This window comes from Bemisia tabaci, chromosome 2, assembly GCF_918797505.1.
Source record: "Bemisia tabaci chromosome 2, PGI_BMITA_v3".
NCBI classification, from domain to species: domain Eukaryota; kingdom Metazoa; phylum Arthropoda; class Insecta; order Hemiptera; family Aleyrodidae; genus Bemisia; species Bemisia tabaci.
In genome coordinates this window covers 36461392-36488604 of record NC_092794.1, presented here as the reverse complement: position 1 = coordinate 36488604, position 27213 = coordinate 36461392, and the positions used below count along the sequence as shown (strand labels likewise).

The window sequence follows — 27213 nt, the reverse complement described above, 5'->3', positions numbered from 1 at the left end:
ATGTCCAATATCGCTTGAAACATTTCGAGACCAAGTTGTTGCTCTTTCCAAAAGTAAAGTATTGCACATGTCGTCGACTGCTCCCTTTCCCCCAATAGCAGTCTTTTTTGCCTTTTTTAGCTCATGTACATTAATGGCAATTTCTAATTTTGTACATTTTTCAATGATGGAACGAGGAGTTTGAGGTCTATTCAGAGAGAGGAGGGAAGAATATGTTGGCGTCAAACTTCAAGATTATATTCAGTGGATACTTCTTCCTATATTATGTTGAAGCTGAGTAAGGTGATTAGATGGACGTCATATTTTGTGTCAGAATGACATGCGATACATCGCATCGGTTAGTTCCATTTTTTCAGCTATTTGTCATTTTTCTCAAATTTTGAGATCGCAATTCTGTTGTCAGGAGACTAAAGAATTCACTTATTTTTGACAAACAAATTCAACCTGATGAAAGCATGGTTTTTTTAGAGGAAAAATATCGCATTCGATACTGATGTCGAAACTGCACTTTTCTCTTCTCTCTAAATAACCACGCATACACTACGTTGATTTAGTTTGTCAAAATTGATTAGTGAATTCTTTAGTCTCCTGACAACAGAATTGCAATCTCAAATTTCGAGCAAAATGACAAGTAACTGAAAAATGGTACTAATCAATGCGATGATTAGCATGACACAAAATAGAGCATCATCAAATCACCTACCTCCTTGCGTCCAAGAGCACTTTCCTGTGAATGAATCCCGGCCCCTATTTTTGCACCCGCTTTTCAGTGAACCGATTTTCCATAGGAGTATTGAGAGATATGATCAGGATCTTGGTGGTCCGAAAAAATTAAGCACCCTTCCCCCACCTCTCGCAAACTAAGGAGAAATGAGAGCAAGAGACACATACATGGTTGCAATGTCACGTTAATTTTTCTTCTTCTTTTCTTAAGTACTTCCTCTCTTTATGGCACTGAAATATTTGTTACATATAATTCCTTTGAAGGATTTTTTTCGTCTGTTGATATCTCATGGTTAGTTTCATTGCGTTGTCAGAAGTGAGACCATGATAGCAAAAAAATAGCCTCTATTTCATTAAAATAAACTGGAATTCACAGAAATAAAATAAAAAAATTTAAAAAAAGCCGTCAACCCACAGAAAAAAAAATTCTTGGAGAAGGGTAATTTCTTTATATAATGGTGGAGAGGGTTATCAACCCTAATCTTAAGTAAGCCTTCCATTTAAAAAACATTTTCCCAAATAAAAGCTGCTATAAGTGAGCCATCACTAAAAAAAAACTCAACTCTAATCGTGTCCGTTATTATTTTTTTTAAAAAAATTGAGAGAGAGAGTATGGCCAATCTTATGATTTCAAAGGGAAGGGGGGGGGGGGGGGGGCAGGTAGCCTTACGGGTGCTTACCTTATGGGGGGAAGGGTGAAAGAGAAGGCCAAAATACTCACAAAAACATTTGTAAGGATTATTCATTGTATTTCTTTTAATAATATATACAGGGTGATCCAAAAGTCCCTTCCACCCCCTCTAACTTTTTACCTAATTGAGGTAAAGATTTGAAACTTGGGGGATATTCCTAGGTCAAAGGGAGCTACTTTTTGGCCCCCCTAAAATTTTCAGGGGGCCCCCCTTGGGGGGGCAACGGCCCCCAACTTTTAATTTTCAAATGGGAAGACCCCCTTTGTGATAGCTCGTTCGAAAGAGCATAAAAAAAGAAAACTTTTCGCGCAAACCCGAAGTCAATATCTCGAACCGTTTCAAAATGGCGGCCGGTTAAAGTTCAAAATGGCCGAAAATTCACACCGGTTATTTGTCGATGGGTTTGCGCAAAAATCGGTATGTAGGGGTATTTTGACACGAGAAAAACGAATTTGACGTTAGATTTTCAAAAAAACCGAAATTTCCAAAATGGCCGCCGGTTAAAGTTCAAAATGACAAAAAATTGATTTTTTAGAAATCTAAGTTCAAATTTGTTTATCTTATGCCAAAATACTCTCAAATTCCAAGTTTTAGGCAAATCCATCAGCAAAAAACCGAGGTGACAATTTTCGGCCATTTTAAACTTTAACCGGCGGCCATTTTGGAAATTTCGGTTTTTTTGAAAATCTAACGTCAAATTCGTTTTTCTCGTGTCAAAATACCCCTACATACCGATTTTCGCGCAAATCCATCGACAAATAACCGGTGTGAATTTTCGGCCATTTTGAACTTTAACCGGCCGCCATTTTGAAACGGTTTAAGATATTGACTTCGGGTTTGCGCGAAAAGTTTTCTTTTTTTATGCTCTTTCGAACGAGCTATCACAAAGGGGGTCTTCCCATTTGAAAATTAAAAGTTGGGGGCCGTTGCCCCCCCCCCCCAAGGGGGGCCCCCTGAAAATTTTAGGGGGGCCAAAAAGTAGCTCCCTTTGACCTAGGAATATCCCCCAAGTTTCAAATCTTTACCTCAATTAGGTAAAAAGTTAGAGGTGGTGGAAGGGACTTTTGGATCACCCTGTATATATTTTCCCTGTGGGATTCGGGGATTTACTGCAATTACAAAAGAAGACTTACGGAAGCAATGAGGACACACACATTAATCTTGGCCGTGCGATGGTCCATGATGAGCTGGAGCTCACTAAGAAAGGTGATAGAAAATTCAATGCTGTTGCAGCTGATTTGCTGCTGAAGGGACTGGAGTGGCCAAGGATGGAGGGAACAACAAAACGTTGTTAGGAATAGACAGCCGCTTTATCACACCAGATTGCCAAGGACAAGAAGCAGGCCGACGAGTGAAAAACAAATATGACAGAAAGCAGAAGTATTAAGGAGTCAATAGATTGTGCGTACAGGGAAGGGAGAGGGATTAGAAGGTTGCGATAAGTTACAGCGGAATGGGGGAAGTCATAGTCCGAGATAGAGACTGGAGCTGGCTCCGTTTCAGCAAAGCTCCGAATTCCGAAACGGAACTTGCCTTGCACACAGCCAGCTACCGGCCGGAGCCGAGCATGTAACATGGTCGGCTCCGGCCCAGGCGGCTCCGCTGGCAGAGGACGGCTCCTCAGTCCGATGCTCCGTGCGTGGCTCGGCTCTCAATCGAAGCCTGGTGCCGGAGCCGCCTCCGGGTCCCTGATTTAAACCAACCTAATTTACAAAAATGTCAAAGTAATTTTACCATGCTGCCGAATTTTTTTGGCTCTAAAGATTTAGAATTTCGGAGTATTCAGCAGAAAACACTCACTAGTTTCTAAAACACATTTTTAAAGCGGGTTCGTCCATTTTGTGGGTTGGGAAAATCACCAAAAGGAAAGGATCTCCCTTCTCTCACTGTGTATAGTATTGTTTTTCAACATTTACACCTATTTTTATACCTAACATTTATACTTCTCTTAAAAGTTGGTGAAATACTTTACCTAAACCATGTCGATGTGTGGACATAGGTGGCATTGAAGTCCAAGACTGGGTCTTTATATTGAAACACTCAACAGAGTTGAGAGTTTTCAGGCCGTCTCGACCTCCTACAACAAATAATTTATCATCTAGAACTGCAACACCAAACTGCAAACGTCGGCCACCCATATGACAAACAAAACTCCAATTGTCAGTGCGGAGGTTGTACTGCTCGATATTAGTTGCTCCAACTAAAACAAATGCCATGTAAAGAGTCAATAATTCATATCAAAAGGCAAAAAAGCAAGCTGCCATCAGCAATTGGCAAGCAATGGGCCAGCAGCCAGCTGCACACAAGAGATAGAGCGAACTGATTATACAGTGAAAGGGAAAATTCACTCAAAAACGTTGGACCTCGCCTCCATGCGGGACATACGGCAGGTACCCCCCTCCTTACGTCTGAAACCAATGAAGATACGTCTTTGCTGACTTCACCATTGAACAGAGCATGCTTCACTTAGTCTAATTTCATGTCTAACTAAAAAAAAATGTTTTTGTTCATACGGCGTTCTTCCTTAGCACGGCAGCATATCACTCTCGCCAACCAACTTATTTTTTACCCGATCAACTCTATACTTCCAAACAAGACAATATCTCTTCCACCCACAACTTCTACCATATGTTCACCTGGTACGTTCTCCATTACCCAGTCTCTTGGCATAGAAAGTAGCTTTGCCACCATCAGAGCGTGAAACTGGTGAAGAGTTATTTCCCCCTTCCCTCCCCAACGCTACCTTTTAAACAACCACCCTAACCCCTTATAAATTATTTTGTAACACATACACACTAGTCCACAGTTGGCTTCAGGTGTTTAATGCAAAACCATTAAACAACAGAAAAAAAAAAAATGTAAAAGCAAAGAGACTGATGTATCATTCAAACTTTAATATAATAGCTGCACACAGGAATGTTTTTTGTACATCTGCAACCACACTATAAATTGCGGGTTTTATGAATTAAAACTTGCAAGGTTGCCATTTTTCATTTTTTCCAATATCGTTTTTTTTTTTTAAATTATTATACATCGTCAAATGCCTCTTTTCAAAATCAAACAAAAAACTATTCATTGTATTAGCCCTAATTTTCCGTATCCATTGGTTCTACATTGCTCGGAAATCACGTTGTGCATGTCAAAAAAGTCTGGAATCCATTCCTTAGTGAGCAGTCTGCGTATTATGTAACGCGTTTTTCAAGTTTTCCGAATTAACGGGCAGTTTACTGAGTCACCGCCGACCAGATTTGCACAAGCAAAAGTGAAAGAAAAACTAATCTGAGTATACAAACGAATTTACTTCTTTTTTTTTCTGGTATAATTTCAATCGTTTTCAAGCGTTTGTTTCATTTTTTTCCCCCTTTATTTTCTTAAAACAAAAGTTTTGAATCAATTGAAATCTTATGCAAGGAGAGTTTGTAATAGTTCTTGAGACTATTTGTTTATTTCAGGTTTTTTTTTTTTTTTTTTTTTTTTCAAACAATTATTTTATTTGTTAAATGACAGAGTAGAATGATACGTGACAGGGTATCACCTGAAGGCCTAAGTTTACATATTATTAGTTTTTAAAGATCCTATTTACAATTTTTTTGATTATTCCCCCCTGTCCCATGGAAGCTTATTGTCTAGTTACTTAAGTTCTAATTGGTTTCTCGAAGATCCTCTGTCTTCTTTTCGCTTTAGTTGTTTTTGTTTGTCCCGGAATTGCCTTGGGGTGGCCTGTCTTCGGGTGAGGAGGAGGGTTGGCAACTATCGTCATCCTTTTCTTGATTAAGTGCATGTTGTTTTCCCTGTAGTGTGTTCTTGACGTATGCATGTATTAGTGTCCATTTTTTGCGAGAATCTAGCATGGTTGGTATTAGATTATCTGGAGTTAGAGTTGGTATGTTTAGTGTTTTTTCCAGTTCTTCTTTCTTTTGTCTTACGTTGTTACAAGTGAAAAATGTGTGTTCAGGCGTGCCTTTTATTTCAATTCCGTCTTTTATACAATATGGACAATATGGGTCTTTTCGTTTCTTGAATCTATGTAAGTAAGAGGCATATGCGCCATGACTAGAGAGAAATTGCGTAAGATAAAAATCTGGTTGGCCGTGTCTTCTGTTTAGCCATTTGTGTAGTTCTGGTATGACTCTTTTTGTCCACTTGTTTGGTGAATTTGACCATTCTATCTCCCATCTTGTCATCTTGTCCTTGTGTATTTCTATTGGGTCTTCTTTCATATATTTGCTCATTCTTTCTTGAATAAGAATGGTTTCCGATGGTATCCCTGAAATTATATTTAGTGCGAAGTCTGAAGTTGTTCGGTAGGCGCTGCATAAGGCTAGTTTGAGTGGTCTTAGCGTTTTTCTTATTTCTTCTTTGTTTTTTTTAAGGTTACAATCTGGAGCCCAGATTATTACTCCATAAAAAATTATGGACATTACAGCTTGAATCATAATTTTCCGTCTTATAAATGTTGGTCCATGGAGATTTGGTAATAGTGGTCTGAAGTGGGTTGCTACTTTTCTTGCTTTCTCACAAGCTGCTTTGATGTGCTTGGCCATCCTGACACCCCTTGTGATTTGGAAACCAAGGGAGGTCAGTGATGTCCCTGCGGTGATTTGCGCTTCTCCAACTGTTACTTCGATGTTTTCTGCTTTTCTTGGCCCATGTAGTAGTATTGCTTCTGTCTTGTTATCTTCGGTAAGTAGTTTTTTCTTTCGCAATTTCTCTTTGATTTGCTTGGTGATTTGTTTTGTTTTCGTTTTTATTTCTTCTTCGTTTACACCTGTGATTATTAGTAGCGTATCGTCTGCATATGCCTGTTTTAATGAGTCTGGTGTTGTATTTAGATTCAAAATTTCGTCAAAGATCATTATCCATATCGTTGGTGATAGACAGCCACCTTGCGCTACACCTGAATTTAATTTTATCATAAAGTCTGGAAAGACTAAGAATCTGTTTGTTAAATAGGATTTCATGATTTCTATGAGATATTGCGGGATGTTTCTTTTATACATGGTCTCAATTATGTCTGTCCAGCTTACTGTATTGAATACGTTTTTGATGTCTAGGTTGAGTAAAAGTAATAAGCGTCTTTGAGTGTTACTGTTTTTTGTGTGATGTTCATAAATTTTTTTAATCCTGAGAATTGCATCGCATGTATTTTTGCCGTTTCTGAATCCAAATTGTGCGGTATTTGGGGTGAATGATTGTGTGAGTCTTTTGTTAAGAATGAATTCGTATATTTTAGACATCGAATTTAGCATGCATATTGGTCGGTATGCTTTAGGGGAGTTTATTTTTTTGGTTTGTTTCGGTAGTAATGCTAGTCGGGCTGTTTTCCAAGTGTCTGGAAAATCGCATTTTTTCAGTAAGGAGTTTAACATGTCTTTGTACGGTTTGAAATTACTATTTATGTATATTTTGCTTAATATCGGAATTATGTTGTCTGGACCTGGGGCTTTATAGCTCTTTTGTCTTTTGATTGCCATGTGTAATTCTTCATCTGTTATGAGAGGTATTTCTGTTTCTGGTATTGTTGTCCGTTTCCATTGTACATAACCATGGTCTGGAAATAATTTGTCAACTGTATCTAATAGTTCCTTTTTGGTTAGGGTGTTGGTGTCATGAGTTGGTGGTCTTTTTAGTTTGTTTCTGAAGATCTTATATGCTTTCCCCCATATGTCATTGTTTTATTTCAGGTTAGATTTCTCTCTGGGAAACCTGACTGCCGGTCACCAAGAAGAACTGCCTGCATACGCGTTAAATTTGAAAAAGGGTGTCACAAACTTCCGTGATTGCGCGCGAAGGAGTAGATTTTAGACTCTTTCCAAGACTAGACAAGAATTCGAAACTAAGATTTTGCCGTGAAATTTTTACAGTATATTATTTCATGGTTGAAGACGATTAATGATACCTTGAACAATTATTTTTTATTTATTTATTTATTTTTTTTTTATGGTCAATTCTTCAATTTTGTTTTCCTTCCTTATTTATGTTCAAACAAAATGAGAAAGGGAGAATTCAAATGCCGATACAAACGAGCTACGTACGTAGTTTTAGTTAAGTTCTAAATTATTTTAATTGGATTGGTTCCTCTGCTTATCTTACTCGATCCTAAAACGGGCATCATATTGTCCGCTACATTTGCGTGAATTCTCGGCATTTTGAAACTGTCAATTTTATTCGACAATCTTTCTCTACATTTTAAATGGAAAATTGTATGAATTCTTTTTTAAACAAGTTCTTACGGTAAATTTTCCTTTTATAATTTTGAAGTTTAGATATTAAAAGTAAGTAAATCAAGTAATTTGAAAAGCTAGCCTAGTAATGAAAAAAATAATTTGATGAATGCGGAATAGTCTCCTCAAGATAGAAAGTGAAAAAAGGGAGAAAAACATAGGTTGCAAAGGGAAAGAAAGGATTTTATTTTTTACTAAAATCAGGAAACTACTAACCACTAACATTCTTTTTTTTCACGCAGAACTTATTGTCTCCATTTAAGGCCAACTTTCAATTTAACATGCCTCTTATTCAAGTAAGAAACATACAAATAAAACAGAAAAATATAAAGCTTCCAATTCAGTTGCAGTTACTTTTGCATTGTCTTTCCTCTTTAATTAATATTTCAATTTTTAAAATAGCTCTACACCTTAAAAACACGGACGGTGAATGATCTTGGTTATAGGTAAAATGATTCCTGCAAAAATAAACCTCACAGAAACGAAAGAGGAGAAATCCCTATACTGCAGCCGGCAGCGTTGGAAACACGTCCTCGGCACTAGGATGGACACTAAAGGACCCTGCCTGCACGGGCAGTTTGCCGTGAGTCCGACATACCCTCATTCTTTTGTGATTTTCCAGGAAGTCATTATCTTCTTGCAAATGATCCAAGTGTAGGGAAGATCCAAGTTCATGCCTCTCTGCAAGGTTCGCGAATTTTAATTTTTCGTTTTCTCCTATTGACAGCTTGATCCCTTGGCTGTCCATTAGCACTTGGATCATTTGCAAGAAGATAATGACTTCCTGGAAAATCAGAAAAGAATGAGGGTATGTCGGACTCACGGCAAACTGCCCGTGCAGGCAGGGTCCTTTCACTGTGCCGATTTTGCTGTGTGTCCATCCTAGTGCCGAGGACGTGTTTCCAACGCTGCCGGCTGCAGTATAGGGATTTCTCTTCTTTCGTTTCTGTGAGGTTTATTTTTGCAGGAATCATTTTACCTATAACCAAGATCATTCACCGTCCGTGTTTTTAAGGTGTAGAGCTATTTTAAAAATTGAAATATAAATTAAAGAGGAAAGACAATGCAAAAGTAACTGCAACTGAATTGGAAGCTTTATATTTTTCTGTTTTATTTGTATGTTTCTTACTTGAATAAGAGGCATGTTAAATTGAAAGTTGGCCTTAAATGGAGACAATAAGTTCTGCGTGAAAAAAAAGAATGTTAGTGGTTAGTAGTTTCCTGATTTTAGTAAAAAATAAAATCCTTTCTTTCCCTTTGCAACCTATGTTTTTCTCCCTTTTTTCACTTTCTATCTTGAGGAGACTATTCCGCATTCATCAAATTATTTTTTTCATTACTAGGCTAGCTTTTCAAATTACTTGATTTACTTACTTTTAATATCTAAACTTCAAAATTATAAAAGGAAAATTTACCGTAAGAACTTGTTTAAAAAAGAATTCATACAATTTTCCATTTAAAATGTAGAGAAAGATTGTCGAATAAAATTGACAGTTTCAAAATGCCGAGAATTCACGCAAATGTAGCGGACAATATGATGCCCGTTTTAGGATCGAGTAAGATAAGCAGAGGAACCAATCCAATTAAAATAATTTAGAACTTAACTAAAACTACGTACGTAGCTCGTTTGTATCGGCATTTGAATTCTCCCTTTCTCATTTTGTTTGAACATAAATAAGGAAGGAAAACAAAATTGAAGAATTGACCATAAAAAAAAAATAAATAAATAAATAAAAAATAATTGTTCAAGGTATCATTAATCGTCTTCAACCATGAAATAATATACTGTAAAAATTTCACGGCAAAATCTTAGTTTCGAATTCTTGTCTAGTCTTGGAAAGAGTCTAAAATCTACTCCTTCGCGCGCAATCACGGAAGTTTGTGACACCCTTTTTCAAATTTAACGCGTATGCAGGCAGTTCTTCTTGGTGACCGGCAGTCAGGTTTCCCAGAGAGAAATCTAACCTGAAATAAACAAATAGTCTCAAGAACTATTACAAACTCTCCTTGCATAAGATTTCAATTGATTCAAAACTTTTGTTTTAGGAAAATAAAGGGGGAAAAAAATGAAACAAACGCTTAAAAACGATTGAAATTATACAAGAAAAAAAAAGAAGTAAATTCGTTTGTATACTCAGATTAGTTTTTCTTTCACTTTTGCTTGTGCAAATCTGGTCGGCGGTGACTCAGTAAACTGCCCGTTAATTCGGAAAACTTGAAAAACGCGTTACATAATACGCAGACTGCTCACTAAGGAATGGATTCCAGACTTTTTTGACATGCACAACGTGATTTCCGAGCAATGTAGAACCAATGGATACGGAAAATTAGGGCTAATACAATGAATAGTTTTTTGTTTGATTTTGAAAAGAGGCATTTGACGATGTATAATAATTTAAAAAAAAAAAAACGATATTGGAAAAAATGAAAAATGGCAACCTTGCAAGTTTTAATTCATAAAACTCGCAATTTATAGTGTGGTTGCAGATGTACAAAAAACATTCCTGTGTGCAGCTGATATATTAAAGTTTGAATGATACATCAGTCTCTTTGCTTTTACATTTTTTTTTTTTCCTAAAAGATTATCAACACCAGATGATCAGATCAGATTTTTTTTTTTTTTAATGGTTTTGCATTAAACACCTGAAGCCAACTGTGGACTAGTGTGTATGTGATTCCAATAGGTCTGTAGGAAGAGGCCAGTTGGGGGTCTTCATCTCTCTAAGAACTAGTATAGATTTTAATATCTTTCCAGGAATCAGGGATTTTTTTTAGTATCTAAAATGTTGTTAAAGCTGTCAAGGAGGATAGTTTGGGCTTTGGGGGGGGGGGGGGGGGCTTCTGAAATAAATGCGACAGTGTTGGTCTAAACCAGGATTTTTTTTTTTTTTTTTAAGTTTCATAATAGCCAGAAAAAATTCTTTTTTCAAGATTTTTCAAAGGTATCTGAGAAGGATGGTTCCATTGTTTACTGAATTCGGCATCCGGGGTAAGGGATAGATGAAGGTCTTCGATCCAACCAAAATTAATATCTTCATACAGGATTAGCGATCTATTAAGAGTCTTTACTTTTTTAAAAATTTCTTTGGCTGGGGCACAGTGATTAAGTTTGTGAAGTCTTTCCAATTTTTATTTTTTGTATTTTTAACAAGGAGTTTAAATTCAGCACTGGTATTCTTATATTCTAAAAATGTAGAGAGGGAACAGTTTCTCTGATAATCTTTTAGGAGGCAGTCAGGTTTATTTTTTAGCATTTGGCACTTCTCATTCCACCAGGGGATTCTTTTATGTTTCTCAGGTTTCGGAAGGTTCGGGATTATGGGGGAGAAGGGGGGGGGGGGCGTTGCACAAAATGAGAGTGTATGGTTTTTAAATCTCACTCATCTCTCACACTGTTAGAGTAGGCTTCTTGAACAATCTTTAAGTAGTGGGCGATTGAAAAGTTGGTAAAGGTGGGTTTTAGACAAGCTCCACTTTTCCTCTTTTGGTAACTGTGCCAGGTTAGGGGGAGAATTTGAGGGGGTGAGGGGGTTCGATGCAGTATCGGTAGAAATTGTTTTACTTAAGAAGTAGGAGCATGGAAAGTGGTCACTACCGTCAGTTTGGAAAGCTTTTCAGTAGGTGTTCCTGCAGAATGGCTCAGAGATAAAGGCTAAATCGTTGAATCTGAGGCTCTGGCCTGGTGCAGTTTTCTGCGTTGGTTGGGGGTTAAGTGAATTGATATTGACAAAATCTAAGTGTTGGGAGAGGTTAATAATAACTTGGATTGCATTTTGCAAAAAGGAACCAATAGCATTGCAATGTTGCTAAGATTGTGCAACTTCTTTTGTCTTGGAGGAAAACCCTGATTATCCATTAATAGTTTCTATTTTACTCGCTAAAAACTGTGAATTTCAGACAAAATTACCATCTAAATTTCATAGTTTTTCACTATTTCCGCAATTTTTTTTTGAAAGGATGAAGTTGCACAATCTTAGTATCATTGCAATGCTAGTGGTTCCTTTTTGCAAAATGCAATCCACTTCACCTTTATCTTAAAAATCGTTCTCCCTCCAGAGCGGTAAAAGGTTTCGTTCCTGAAACGAAATGGTCTGGGAAACAAGTAGACTTGCAAAACGTTAGAATTTTTGGTTGCAAAGCCAACGCTCAAATCCCAAAACCAAAAAGGAACAAACTAAGTCCGAGATCCACACTTATGATCTTTGTAGGAATATGTGAGAATTCTAAGGCATATCGCTTAACAGACCCTAAGAATCCAAAAATATTCAAGATAAGTCGGGATGTCGTTTTCGATGAATCCTCATTTTTCGATAATAATACGAAAAATACAAGTAATGCACAAGAAATTTTCCAATACCCAGAACTTTCTGCTGAGAAATCAACTTCATCAACTACAACTTCCCAACAACCTCTTCTTGAAACTGAAATAAATACAACTGTAAGCTTTCCTGTGCCACAATTAAAAGTCAATCAACAAATATCTACAAGTAATATTTCTAGTGACTCTCTCGAAGACAACAGTGATGCTAATACAAGCAAAACTTTATCTGAAGATTCCCTGGAAGCTGATGAAAACATGGTTAGCAAAATGATTCCTGAATTGTTCACAGATGATGAGGATTCCTCACAAGAAGAACTATTTTCTCCAACAGAAGAAAAATCGTCTCAGTCAACAGTTAATGAGGAAAAACAGCCGAGGATCATTAACCTCCTGAATGGACTAAGGATTACGTTCTGTTCCATGATGCTGAAGAATTCAACAGGAATGAAGTTCCAGAAACTTACAGGTAAGCCATCAACTGCAGCGACAAAGAAAAGTGGATGAAAGCGATGCAAGAAGAAATTGAATCTTTCCAAGAAAACAATGTGTGGGAATTGGTGGACAAGACTAAGGACTCCAAAGTTGTAGGTACCAAACGTGTCTATAAACTGAAAAGAGACCCTGACAGTAAAATCGAATACTACAAAGCCAGGTTAGTGGCAAAAGGTTTCTCGCAAAGAGAAGGTATTGATTTCGAAGACACCTTCTCTCCAGTAGTGAGACATTCTACTATGCGCTTGTTATTTGCTTTAGCGGCAAAATTTGATTTGGACATACTTCATCAAGATGTCACAACAGCTTTTCTGAATGGTGATTTGAAAGAAAATCTATTCTTAAAACCGTCCAAAGGAATGAACGTGCCTGCAAATAAAATCTTCAAGCTTAAAAAGGCAATTTATGGGCTGAAACAGTCTGCTAGATGATTAAATGAAAAAGCTCACACAACCCTAATTACTCTCGGATATAAACAATCTCACCCTGTGTTTACTTCAAGAAACTTGATGGCAAAATAATCATTATTGCCCTGCATGTCGATGATTTCTTCATTTTCCACAATCACAAGAAGGAAGCCGACAAATTGCGCTGTGATCTAGTTAAAATCTTCAAATTTCGAAACTTAGGTGAAGCTACAAATTGCCTTGGTCTGAAGATCTCAAGGAATAAAGAGCAGGGTGAAATTAAATTAGGCCACAAGAACTAAATTTTAAACTTATTGAAGCAATACAACATGGCAGATTGTAAACCCGTTTCTACTTCTGTATCTGATCTGAAGCCTCTTCTTACTTCAGATACACAGATCACATACGCGGGGCGATAACCCGATAACTGTCCGCAGACGGTATAATATACAGAAAATATTAGGAATTGCCGATTTTCGCTGTTTTTTAGCTTTTGCCCCCCTGTAACAAAAAAACTACTCAAAGGATCATGCTGAACTTTGGCATGATGATTCTTTAAGATTCAAAGGCCATACCTTTTGGTGTCTGATCTTTCAAAACTTATTATTGACGGAGATATGACGTTTTAAAGATTATAAAACGCTACCGGACTTCCTTCGTTTTCTAGAACTCCTGGCCTTGAAGTAGCTGCCGATTCTCATTAATAGCGCGCTTTTTTTTATCAAACCAGAACAAAAACACTTGAATAAACTCTTTCAGTGTCAATAAAAGAACAATTTGGGAATTTATTCGGAATATAACTGTCACGGAAAAGTGCGTCAAATTAAAGTTTAGCGACTCCTTTCATAAGTTCCCGGGTCGTAAGTTATTCCTGACGCTAGAGTTTGCATGCGCAATTGCGGCACGACGGCCATTCATGGTTTTGTTATTGTTATCACAAGTGTTCAGTGTCAAATTTGTCAAAAATCGTGTGAATTGTAATCGTTTTAAAGTTATTAATTCTTTTTATCTGTAGTTCATATGTTTCTACATGTGATTTAGTCCTAAATAATCATAGTTCAAGCACTTGAAGCCTCCACCAGACCCCAATCGTCATTGAGGAAACAGCTGATACAGACTACAGACCTAGCGCCCCTTTATACTGTTGCTATGCCTTGACTAAGCCTTTGTTTTCTCTTATTTATTTTCATCATCATCATGTACCTTTATTCAATCATGAATTCTGAATGGAAATTTTCGGAAGTGCGTGGTTTACCTATTCTCCGGAAAAAGTTGATGGTGTAGCCACATCCAAACATCCGCGTCTCAATCTCAACTACGTACTAGCCATGAAACCCCATGCTTTATTATTTCATTCCTACTATCTACATATGATTTATAGCGAAGGAATATCTCTTTCTCTCAGGTAACTTATCAAACATCATAAACGATATCCTCACTTGATTGTGATTCGTCGAGTTGGCAGCTGGTTTTCACAAGCGCAAGTTCTATTGAGTCAATGTTTAGCACTCAATACTGTATTAAACTGATTTGTGACTATGACGATGATATGTTTCTTCGTCTTCCAGATACTGAACATGATTTACTATTAGTTTTCAACTTGACCTCTAAATTCATGAACATTGTCTGCATTAAGTGTTTCGTATCGCTCATGAAAATCTATCTTATTCTAGTAAGCGTTGCGTTGTAGAGCTCGCTGGGTGTATGTTTATATAAAGCTCTTGTACTGTTTCTGTCACATTTCGCCAATGGTGCCATCTATTACCATGTATTAACGTGTTATTAAGTGGTGCTGATTCAGAGCTGATCAGAAAATGACATTAGTCTCAACATGCGATGAGCAATCTTTAACAGCATCAGGCGCACAACTGATTGCATAATCAAGGACTTTGTTATCATGATGCTTTTCTTTGGGTTGGTACGCTAAGTGCTTAAACTTCTTTGAAATCAAGATGTGCGTGGTCTGATCCCGGCCCTAAGTTGTTTAAGTGAACCCAGAATCTGTACTTACTGAGTCATATTCGCTAATCGTCGCAGCAAAGGGACATAGTTTGAATGCTATTCTCATCAAGCATCATATTCAAGAAATTACAAAGATCGCCAATTCATAGCTGCCTTTTCAGAAAGCAATTTACCTTGTCAGTTTGTGTACCTAGGTATCTAATGGCTGTTTCATTCAAAAATCATGGTTCTCCGCTGATTTGATATTCAAAAATTTGCGGAGACCATGGATTGATTGACCACAGCAGTCAATTTCAACACAACACATCAGCCTCTGAATTCTCTTATCCATGTATCTTCTCATCCTTCAAATCTTCTACAATATCGCGTGGAAAGAGTTCAATTTCCTGTGAGTATTTATGACATCATGCTTTACAACTTTCCTTCTTCCAGAGCACAGAGTTTTTCTTTTAAGCTCCTTGTCAACCTTGACTTGAAACATGTATTTTCGTTTGAGTACCTGCTTTGCTATAATAAGTTTGGTGAAGGTACTCATAAATTAAAAGTGATCTCTTTCTTTCTCCTCAGAAACATTTGAATTCCTCAATCAAATGATTTTTTTTGACAGACAAAATTGATCTGTGTTACTTCAGGATCTGTGAATAGATTATTCAAGTAGGTAATTCTTATTTTTTCATTTAATTCTACCCTGCCTTAAAAACATTTCTCATTAATTCGTTTCTTTTCTGGTTTTTATGGTAACATTTTTTTTTATTTTTTGAGGGGCAAGGTGCACAATGTCAAAGGATGAGTGTCCATATTTTTGTTAGTGTCCTTTTGCATGCTTTCAAATAGTTCATCACTATTTTAGCAATACCAGGTACCCATGCTATCACTGGATTTTGCCTGATAGGTGAATTCCAATTTTCTCAAGGAGTTCATTTCTTTGGAGGCCTAACCAGTGGAAATTATTTTTAAGTATGTTCCTCTGAGACTCATTTCTCAGTTGTTGGGAATCTGAGATCCATTATTTATCCTTTCTTGGCTTCATTTGACTGAAAAAGTATGGTCACGTTTGATCCGATGTGTTAATTTTTGTGTTTATTTTGTAGAGAGGCGCCTAGAGATGAGAGGAAAGAATGGAGGAATAATGAGTTACTCAGAAATTTTTCTTACTAAAAAACCGAAAATTCAGTGTTGGGTAGTTTAACTACGGACCAATCAGAACTTACGTCGTTTTGAAAAAGCATGGCTCTCAACTCATGTTTAAAAAAAAAAAAAAAAAAAAAAAAAAACTAGTTTGTACATCTTACTTTAACAATAAAAATACAGGATCGGATGACTTAGCTCGTTTAAAAAAAATGCCCCTTAAGCCATTCTAGAACATTGACCAAAAGCCACGTACGTCTTTTCTGGTCAGAATGTGCATAGGTTTATGAGGCAAAAAGCCTCAGACCACTCACATCCTTTTTGACGAAATAAGTGCATAAATGGCAATGAAGGCAAAATTATATCGTTTTCAAAAGCATGTCACTCAAGTCATTTCAGAAGTAAGACTGGAGTTCTCTTAAGTCGTTTTTGAAAAGGAAATAAGAATACAGCAACTCAGTATGACTTGATGAATGATCGAAAGCCCGGATGAAAGTGGACATCCATGACCTCAAGTCTCTCTTTAAAGGGAAAAGTAGCTTAATTTTTTGAAAATGTTTCTAGAAAAAGAAGGAGTATCAAGACGTTGAGAAAAAATTTCCTTCTACACTTTTATTTCTCGCCCATCTGATGAATAATCATTACAGCCAGAAAAAAGAATCATCACTTTTTTGAAAGTTTCCTCAGACCTTCCTCACGAAAATCTCGAGACTTCCTCTAGCGAAAGTAACTTGAGGAAAGTTGGAGATGATCCAAACGAGGTCTTGAGTCGAGGAAGGTGCTAAAAGGCCAATATTTTTATTAAAAATTTGCTTTAAAAATGTTAAGAAATTACATTATATTTCATTAATTAGGTACCTTTCAAGTGCTCATCAATACCTACCTTATCAGACACTGCAGAAGTTTTCAAATCTCTCTTAAATTGAAACTACAAAAACCCTCAAAAACATTTTTCGGGCAAAAAATCCGGTCAAGGAAATTAACGTGTCACTTCCTTTTAATCAAGTATAAGATAGGCAAAAACCTTTGATGAATCCCAAGGTCCACTAACACTAATAATTAATCATTAAAAAGTTCCAAAAAACTTACTCGAAAGGAAAAAAATAAAATGAAAAATAAATCCCTTGCCAAAAATAAATAAAATACCGATTTTGAGATAAATCCCTCCAATGAGCTTGAAATCACAAAATCGGTCGAGAATGTCAACTGAAATTTTTTCCCCTTCAATTATGAGCTCCGCAACAAGCGTGACTTGCTTGTACTTTTTCATACACGAGCTGCACGAATTCTTCTCTTCTTCTCTCCTCTCCTTCCATCCATGGACAGAGGTCCAAAATTTTTCGGATTTACTGACGCGACCGGCTGCAGCTCGATGCTCTGAGTGAATCGATGCCTTCTTATCCCTGAAGTCGGCTTCAAGTCGGTTGCATGCAGTCGACCAATTTTTCCATAACCACATGTTAGACTTTTTCGAAACATGATTCACCTGAAACATAGATTTTTTTTAAAGGGAGCTTACCATTTGCTTTGGACGGTAGGTAGGTTGTAAGTAATAATTGCTCTTATACTCTATCAATTAAGTATAGGATACATCTGTACCATTGGATGACATTTCGACAGACACGTTAGGTCCGGACGAGTGAGGGGATTTCTGAATCGAAAAATTATTAGTGGAATTGTTATAGTGGAGGAGTTGAGTCCCTTACCGGAATGAGCCCCACTTAAGTCGACAGGTTGTACGTGTTTCTCTCTGACTTATGTGTAATCTTAGTATTTCACCCATGTTTACGCACCGAGCCGCAGCCTGTCGCGTCAGTAAATCCGGAAAATGTTGGACCTCTTTCCATGGACGGAAGGAGAGGAGAGAAGAAGAGATGAATTCGTGCGGCTCCTGTATGAAAAGGTACAAGCGAGTCACGCTTGTTGCGGAGCTCATAATTGAAGGGGGAAAAATTTCAGTTGACATTCTCGACCGATTTTGTGATTTCAAGTTCATTCGAGGGAATTATCTCAGAATCGGTTTTTTATTTATTTTTGGCAAGGGATTTATTTTTCATTTTATTTTTTTCCTTTCGAGTAAGTTTTTGGAACTTTTTGATGATTAATTATTAGTCTTAGTGGACCTTGGGAATTCATCAAAGGTTTTGCCTATCTTATACTTGATTAAAAGGAAGTGACACGTCAATTTCCTCGACCGGATTTTTTGCCCGAAAAATGTTTTTGAGGGTTTTTGTAGTTTTTATCAGGTCGTTTTTGGGTGGATAAGTACCTAAAGGTCTGTCTATACGAAGAGCTAGCAAAACCGAAGTATTCGGTGAAATAGACCATTTATTACCTGTAGTTTTATTGAATTTCTCAAAGCAACCTCCTTATCTCCCCATATAGTCGCTTCTATCCTCGCCAATCAATTTTAGACAAAATGATTTATTCAGATGATTTTTTTTGTCCGTTTTTCTATTAGTGGTACAATTTGTTTTCTCATAACCTTTGCTATGAGACCTTGTAAAAAAGGAGCTTCATTGAAAGATGTCTAGTAAAAGTAAGAAGTTTTCGTCTCGCAGCTTCTTTCTAGACATTTTTATTTAGTCGCTACTTTGATGCGTGTAAGCTCCAGTGTCATAAAAAAAATATAAAGCAACCTCCATCATCTCCCCTTATAGTTGCTTCTATCCTCACCAACTACCATTGGACAAAGCAGTTTATGGATAATTCACGCATGGTGGAAGCACGAAAAGAAGACCCACATAAGAGTTGAGTTGGGGGGTTGAACATAAGACCCAGAAATTGGATGGCTGCTCAACTGATCCTGGAGGCGAACAGACGCAAAATCAGGAGAACAATATGGACTGAATTTTCCAATTTGGACCTATAAATTCTGGCTCATCTGAAAAAACACTTATGTGCATAGGGAAACTAATAGCACATACGTTTTTTTAATCAGGCTGGAATTGATAGGTCCAAATTGCAAAATGCAGTCTAGTTGTGATAGAGGTTTTGACTGACTCTGACTTTGAATGACTGGAAGTCTGACGTATTCAGTTTCAGCAACAGAGGCTCCTTCCAAAACACAAGATGGTGACTCATCTTCCGGTTCAAGTGGATTTTCACCTGAGGAATGATTACATTTTGAAAGAGCCTTCCGTAACTTATGATAGGATCTTTTTCTCATTGACTTTCTTTGTCTTTTTATCAACTAAAAATAAAGTCGAAAGAGGGTTGTTCCAATAGTTGAGATCGTCAGTAACTGTAGGAAGCGCAACATCTGATTGCTTAGTAGCATGCTGCGCTTATTTCCTTTAAGCTTTCGCCTGCTGTTGTGCTTTGCTCGGCATTGCAGTTTTACCTTGCTCCAGGTCTTTCTAAAAATTGACTGATGACCAGGGAGTCAACGGAACTTTGTGTACAACTCAACAATCTATGCAATTGAAGGCAATTTGCATAGAGAGTGAAACTCAAGTTATGCGATGAGAGATAATACGTATAAAGAGCACAAGAAACTCAACTTAGACAATTAGAAATTATTTTGAGTGAAACTCAAGTTATGCGATGAGAAATAATGCGTATATAGAGCAGAACTCAACTTATACGATTAGAAATTATTTGCATAAAGAGTGAAGCTCAAGTTATGCGATGAGAAATAATGCGTATGGAGAACACAACTTATACGATTAGAAATACTTTGCATTAAGTAAGAGTGAAACTCAAGTTATGCGATGAGAGATAATACGTGTAAAGAGCAAGAAACTCAACTTAGACAATTAGAAATTCTTTGCATAAAAGGATAAAACTCAGCTTATGACACTGCAAATTCTTAGTGTCAAGAGCGTAGGACTCAAAATACACTAGTGCAGATTTTGGCGTAAAGAGGTAAAACTCTTCTTATGCTATGCAAATTCTTAGTGTAAAGAGCGTGGGACTCAACTTACACGAGTACAGATTTTCGCGTAAAGAGGTAAAACTCTTCTTACGCTACTGCAAATTCTTTGAGTAAAGTGGGTAGGACTCAACTTACACGAGTACAAATAATTTGCGTAAACAGATAAAACTCAACTTATACAACAAGAGGTAATGCGTATAAAGAGCAAGACACACCTACAGCTTTTACGATCAGAAATTGTTGGCATGTAAAATGTACTCTTCCTCTCATGCAAAAATATGTAATGTAATAAAGCAAAATATTTTACCTAAATAAATGAAGACACACACAAACAATGAATGAACAAAGTAAGAAATGGCACAGTGACACAGAGTGCACTTAGTTTTCACTGAAATGAGACCGATGTCTCAATTTAACGTAGAACAGTATAGCAGCAAATAGTAAGAATATCGTGAAAAATGCACTAAAAGAACAAGGGTTTCCAGGAGAATGTATTTTAAGATTGAAGTAGAAATTCGTCGGTATAAAAATTTGCCTTCTTATTTTCGAGGTTTTGTTTATTTTGCTCTTGTTGCTTTCCTACCATTTCCTACTTATATTCCCTCTCTCGTTCCGTTTGTTTCTTGTTGTACCCTTCCTTCCATGGTTCATACTCAGTCTTCCGCTTTAACCGAAATGCAAGAGCCAATCAAAAATTGATCCTACAAGGCGAACTCTAAGTATGAAACGAATCTGGTGTTCATTGGTTGAGAAGTAACTGCATCATGAAGAATGTGACCACCACAATTGAGTCCTTATTTTTACTGAACTTCAGACAGTGGGAAACGCAAACAGAACTGTTGTCAAATTAAATGATGTTTTTAATTAATAATAATGGAAATATCGTGATCTTTTTATCCAAAGGATTGACGCCAAATCACAGATCGGTTGGGAACAATTGGATCTATGAATCGCTGCGTTGCAGCTAGTGTCTTTTGTCCACCCAATAACAAAAAATTATGTTGGTACCTGCACTTGGTATAAAGATTGACAACTGACTTGACCTATTTGATTTATGATCTTACGTGTTCTTAATGCAGTAAATAAGTCTGGAGATCTAAGTATTGGCATGAGTTCATTAGAAAAAAAGGCTCATCTGAATGTGAGAGGCCAGAGCGGTACTTACGGTCACCATACCTGGGTTCGTAGGCTCACCCTCGTACTGAGACGGCAATCCCATCTGTTGATCGGAGGATATGCCATACCTAGTTGGTAAGAGTGGAGAGGCATTTATGATTACATTGATACCATGGGGTCTAATTGTATTTAGCCTTGATTAACATGATCACACTTATTCCAATGGAACTAGGCAGGAACACGTACCTACGTATCTTAATACTGAAGTCCTCTAAACAGATGAGCAATACATTCTGTAACGCGTTGAAATAGAGGAGGAATGGACGCACCCATTTCACACAGCAATTGATGCAAGAAAATGAAGCCTTCATTGTATTTTTATCATCAACTTATGAAATTATGAGAATAAAACGGGTACATACCTTTCATTAAAGACCTTGTTATACATTGTTGGGCAAAATGAAGTTTCTAACAACTCCTGACGCAAAATCACAGAGACTCAGAAGAAACCAAGTTGAGCAAATGCTCACAGTCAAAGACCTTTGATTGTGTGACATTAAGTTGACCTATGATTGAACTGTTCCGAAAAGGGATGGAATTGTGCCTCACTTACTCAGGTACACAAGCCACGCGTAACAAGAACGGTAGAAGAGATAGGAGGATTCCAAGATAAATCATGAAGGAAACATGTTCTTAATGTAAATAACATACACTTCAGAGAAGCATTATCACTCCAGAGCACATAGGTTGATGGCAAGATATAGAGCGAATAAATTTTGGTTGAAGTTCAGTGACAGTCGCATGTGAAGGCCGAGGCTCATATTCCAGTAATTTTTAGACTTTAGTAGTGAGAATACATTCTGTGATGTAAATGCTGCTTCCTTTGGAGAGTTTGGCACAATGTCGGTGTAATTTCGTTGACGTAATTTACCGGAATTACATCTATCGCTTAGGTCAGGTACTGACATAAACATGACGACATAACCTCACTTAAAAATTTGTCACATATCGTTCAATAAAATAAAGATATCACTTGAACATTTTAAGAGAAACTGAGGTAATAGTATATCGGGCTCCAGTAGAACACGTGAGACGTAATAATATGAGTATGTAAATATAGTAGTTAGCATCTACAAAGAATTAAACTCTTATCCAAATTAGGTAAATCTATTCACAACTAGTTAAAGAGGTTGGTAACGATCGACCAGAAATCACTTGAAAACTTTTAAGAAACCAATGAAGCAGTGTATCGGGATAAAAGTGGGCGTAATAATATGAGTGTGTAATATTAGTTAGGATCTAAAATGAATTTAACTTTTAAATTAAATCTGTTCATTATTCACAAATAAATACAGTAGCTGGAGGTTGGTATAATCGACGACGTTTCGTTCCCGAAACTCAGACGGACCTGAACAGAATGAACCAATGGCATTGAACCACCACTGGTTTTTTTTTCTAAATTCAAATATTATAGCTAAAATTTTGAACGATTGGAGCAGATGCTGGATTATCCGTGCAATAAAGCCCTATTTTATGTGGCGAAATGAAATCCTTATATCTTCAAGGAGTGCCCTTTATATAGGCTTTATTACAATCTATGGCCGTGTAAGCTAGAAATCTGTTGTCAAAGATGGTCATGACGGGTAGGTTTCAGTCGGTTTAGTCGTATTTTCCGTAATTTCTCTTTTAGAACACTAGGAATGTTAAAAAACTGTAAAAACCCGTGGACGCGGTAACATGGCGATTCTTTAGGTACCCACTTTTATGGGTCTAAGGTTTACCGTTATCGCGGAGTTTGAGTGACTTTCTCAGGACCCTGGACTCTTGAAATTCAAATTTCCCGGCAAAGTAAAAAGTAAAATTTTCCTCGTTTTGAGTCATTGAGTGCTTATAACTTTTTGAAAACTCAATGGATCTTAATGAAACTCTTCCACTTGGTAGTCCTAATTGAGATGCGTCCGTAGACACCAAGATCGTAGGAATCCGTGCTGTCGTTTAGGCTGCAGTCAAATAGCAACCGAATAAATTTTCAGATTAAGGGAGTTGCCTATGACTAAGAGTGTCTGCCACCCGTTTGTTATCGGGACTTTAGTAGGACGTCATTTTCCTCGACCGGGGTTGGCTACCGCCACTCTTGATAATGAAATAAATGTATAAAAATCAGACCATTCTGCTCCTTTTATTTGTTTGTGATCATTTATACGAAAAACTTCATGATATCACACCAAAAATACTTCCGGGCAAAAATGACCCGCCAAGCTTAAAATATACATATTCGTCGCCCAAAATAAGATGATATCACACAAGGTAGACGCCAAGTAAAGTTCATGAATACAAATTTTAAGTTTCTCCTCCCTCCAACATTATTACCGGAAAAACGAAAATTATAGACAAAAAAAAATAATTTAAAAAAACCGATACAAATTTATCATTTTTTGTAGTACAATTGTACAAAAAAAATGATAAATTTGTATCGGTTTTTTTAAATTATTTTTTTTTGTCTATAATTTTCGTTTTTCCGGTAATAATGTTGGAGGGAGGAGAAACTTAAAATTTGTATTCATGAACTTTACTTGGCGTCTACCTTGTGTGATATCATCGTATTTTGGGCGACGGATATTTATATTTTTAGCTTGGCGGGTCATTTTTACACTGAAGTGTTTTTGGTGTGATAGTTAAAGTGCTCTAAATTTATCAGAAAACCCTACTCTCCATCGAAGAACCAAGCATATTGACGTGAAATATCATTTCATTAGAGAACAGATAAAAAACAAGAATATTAAAGTATCTTATGTACCCGATGATGAAATGATTGCTGACGCTCTCACAAAACCAGTTCCAGCTTCCAAACTAAATTTTTGCGTGAAAGGTTTTGGCCTGATAAATTAATTTTTTTTTAATGTAATATCTTTCTAAGGAAGAGAGCCAAATCCTTAAATATAGTTCAGTTAAACTCTTTTTGTTCAATTGTTTACTGATTTAATCATGAACTGAAATCCTTTAATACAGGCACTTAGATTTCTTGTATCTTTTTGTATAATATTTTCTTCAGCCTGCGATTTCTTTTTTATTGGCCAGGTAGAGGAGAAATGTTGGACTTATACAATCTGTCCCTGTTCTATTAGTGTTATATCGGTAGGACCTATTCAAGTTGGTAGTACGTATTCGAGTGCACGATTGGTGCTAACCACTCCCTTATTCTTATCTTTGTAAGATCCTCTAATTTGCAATTGCTAATGTACTTCACTTAATACTGCTCGTGTCTATAGTCTAATCCTCTATGTTCTCATTTCCAATATGCTTGCTACAACAAAAGTTCATGACAATATCAAACCTTTGGTAACTTCCATCCCTCCAACAGCGTATAAGACTCCAACAGTGGATTTGCGTGGCCGAGTTCTCTGTGACTGCAATAATTGCCTTCTCTCAGGCAACAAATGGTACTTCATGGCTTCCATGATTAAATCTTGACAATATTTATCATCACGGAAAACTGTCTCCGGCTCGATCAAATCAGCAATGAACTAAACAAAAAATACCCCTATCATTATGAAAACATAATGAGAAAGAAAAAACAATTTAGAACATGCACCAAGGACAGCAACAGAAGATTGTCATGGAATGGCGAGCCAAGGAGTCTACGGTTCTATGTCCGCATTTCATGATGCGTCCATCACCTTGGGTCGAGAGCCGTTGCTTTTGCAGATGCAAGCTCAAGCGTGCATATTAACGTCTTGGAGCATTTACCTTGAAGCACCTGGCATCGCACTGACATCTTTGACGTCATTGCTCTTTCAGATGCTCCTGAGATATAGACTCTAAGAGGTCCGTGGCGGTCGTACCATTGAGCAACAAGTAGAGATATCACCTTAGCCAAGGGTATCAAGTATCGTCTCATATCGATTCCAATAAAACAAAAATAATATTTTTGTACAAAATTTCGGCTCAATCCAAAAAATGTCACTCCTTCCCTAAAAAAAAAAAAAAAAAAAAAAAAAAAAAAAAAAAAAAATCGGGCACCCAAAAAATTTGATGGCAATACCGTTTGGATTCATCATTTAAAAGGAGATGATATTGTAATGGTTCGTAAAGTAGCCTGAGAAATATCCTGAAAGGAAAGGGGGGGGCCCTCGGGGAAGGAGGCGATGGCGAGGGATATGTCCCTTGAATCAGTCTCCAACACGAGAGCAAAGGACCTCGAGGAAGGTGCCGATAGCAAGGGATAAAATCCCTCAGATCGAGTAACCGACGCAAGATCCAGGAGTAGGAAAAGGAAAAAAAAGGGGGGGTCAAAGAAAAGGTTACTTAAAGCTAGTTAGTTGAAACTAATTCAGAAAATTAGAACAATACAGGATAATCCTATATTACAAGTGGCTCCCATGTTGATGATTGTATGAGCCCTTGCCTGGCCACTTCACCAATTTGAAAAGGTGACAGCAAATTGACTGCTTTATTGTATCATTGAACATAAAACTAAGAATTAAAATGGCCTTCTCCTTAGCACACAAACAGCCGGAGATTTTTGAGTTATTGAGTGGACAAGATTTGACCTCCCACCACTTTCAAGCCCCACCCCTCAAAATCTATTGCCTCAAATTTCAATTTTTTTCTCGCAGAATAGCAGTTTTAATGAGTCTCTACTAAATACAAAAAACTTGGTCAAAATATCTTTCAATGTAAGAAAGATATAACTACTCAAAAATCGAAAACTCTTAAAAAGGCAGAAATACATACGTACATACATACATACATACATACACACATACATACATACATACATACATACATACATACATATAGTATGGGTAACAATTTAATCAGCCCAAAAAATGTAAATGAAATGAGAGGAACACGGGGTACAGGCTGTAAATAAAAGTAATTTGGACGGGACGTTTCGGGCTTCACATTCCCTTTTTCAAACGCCGAGAAAAAACAAAAAACAAAAGTTAAAATTTTGCACATAAATGAGCCGCCACTTAACAGCAAGGCAAGTCTTGCCCTACATATTAACAATTAAGATCCAAAATTTTCCCTCCACTTTCTGATCTCCATACCATCCTTTCAAAGTATTTTCATGAAATCTCTCTCTTTTTCAAACGAATTAATCTCCAAATTTAATGTGCTCTATCCTTACCCTAACTCTTAATTTTGTACTACCTTTTTGTGACCCCTACTTTTTAGATTTTCAAATTCTGTACTATATTTTCATCTCTCCTCTAAGGTGTTAATGGCTCAATTATTAAAAGCACCAAATAAACGTATCTACCAACCAACCAACCAACCATACATACATACATACGTACAATAGCATATATTTTCCTGATCTACAACCCATGATCGGTGCTCTTCACAATGTCTCAGGTCTGAGTCCGACATCATGGGAGAATGCAATGGTGTCTTTTCCTCGGAAAATACACTAATAAAAAGAGAAAACTTACGGAGGGAGAAATAAGTGGGAGTCTCACGAGCTCCAGCAACCGTGCGGCACCTTCCTTCCTGTTGATTTTATCATGACTAATCCAAATCATCACAGCCTGAAAACACAATTAGAAAATTTTGACGTGAGTAAGAAGTTTACAATTCGGGCTAAGCATATACAGTTTTCCGCCCTCAAATTGAATGGAATAAAAATTTTTACGCATATTTATATCAGAACCACCTTTTTGTCACTCAACACAAGGCAGAAATGCTTCATGTTGTGTTAATTAATAACGTAAAAACAAAATAATTGAACTGTCCCTGCAGCCCTCAAATCTCTTGCCCAGTCCAGCCTTTGCAGAGAGTCCACTGATGTTCAGTCCACGAATCACCGGCGACTGGACCTCCGGCTCTCTCTACTGGGACTTTTCCCAGATTTACGGGAGATACCATGAGGCGAAAAGTAGTAATTATTTCTAGAACTTTTTAGAACTTTCTCCAAGTGACTCATAAGTAAAGGAGACGTTCATTATTCCTTTCCAGAACTTTCTAGAATTAGCCGCTTTTCGGAAGGTGTCACAAGGTAGCTGACGACGGCAGTTTTTTTGGAACTTTCTGAAACTCTCTCAAATTTTCTCTAAATGATGTACGAGTGAATTCAGGCCCTTCCCACATAATATCCAGAACTTTCCATAGGATATTCTTGGACTTTTAGGAGAGTGTCACAGGGTAACAAGCGGTAGCTGTTTCTAAGCCTTTCTCTAACTTGCTCAAAGTGATGGTAAAAGTAATGTGACTCGTAAAGAAAGCCAAGATCACTTGCAGCACGAGAGTTTGGCGTCTGGGGGTCGCC

At 37.1% G+C, this 27213-nt stretch overlaps 1 protein-coding gene across 14 annotated transcripts in view; it reads right to left on the bottom strand.

Annotated features, from left to right (window-relative positions):
* Positions 1 to 27213, bottom strand: part of LOC109043408 (kelch-like protein 5) — a 221482-nt gene that overhangs the window by 58176 nt on the left and 136093 nt on the right. For all 14 annotated transcript variants that reach the window (XR_011899325.1, XM_072297234.1, XM_072297235.1 and 11 more), the window contains 3 exons: positions 26381 to 26476; positions 24277 to 24466; positions 3388 to 3615 (listed from right to left, as the gene is read on the bottom strand). Coding sequence is in view for 13 of the 14 variants with exons in the window: in XM_072297234.1 (XP_072153335.1) it covers positions 3388 to 3615; positions 24277 to 24466; positions 26381 to 26476 (514 nt within the window). In the remaining variant the exon portion in view is untranslated. The remainder of the gene's footprint in view (positions 1 to 3387; positions 3616 to 24276; positions 24467 to 26380; positions 26477 to 27213) is intronic.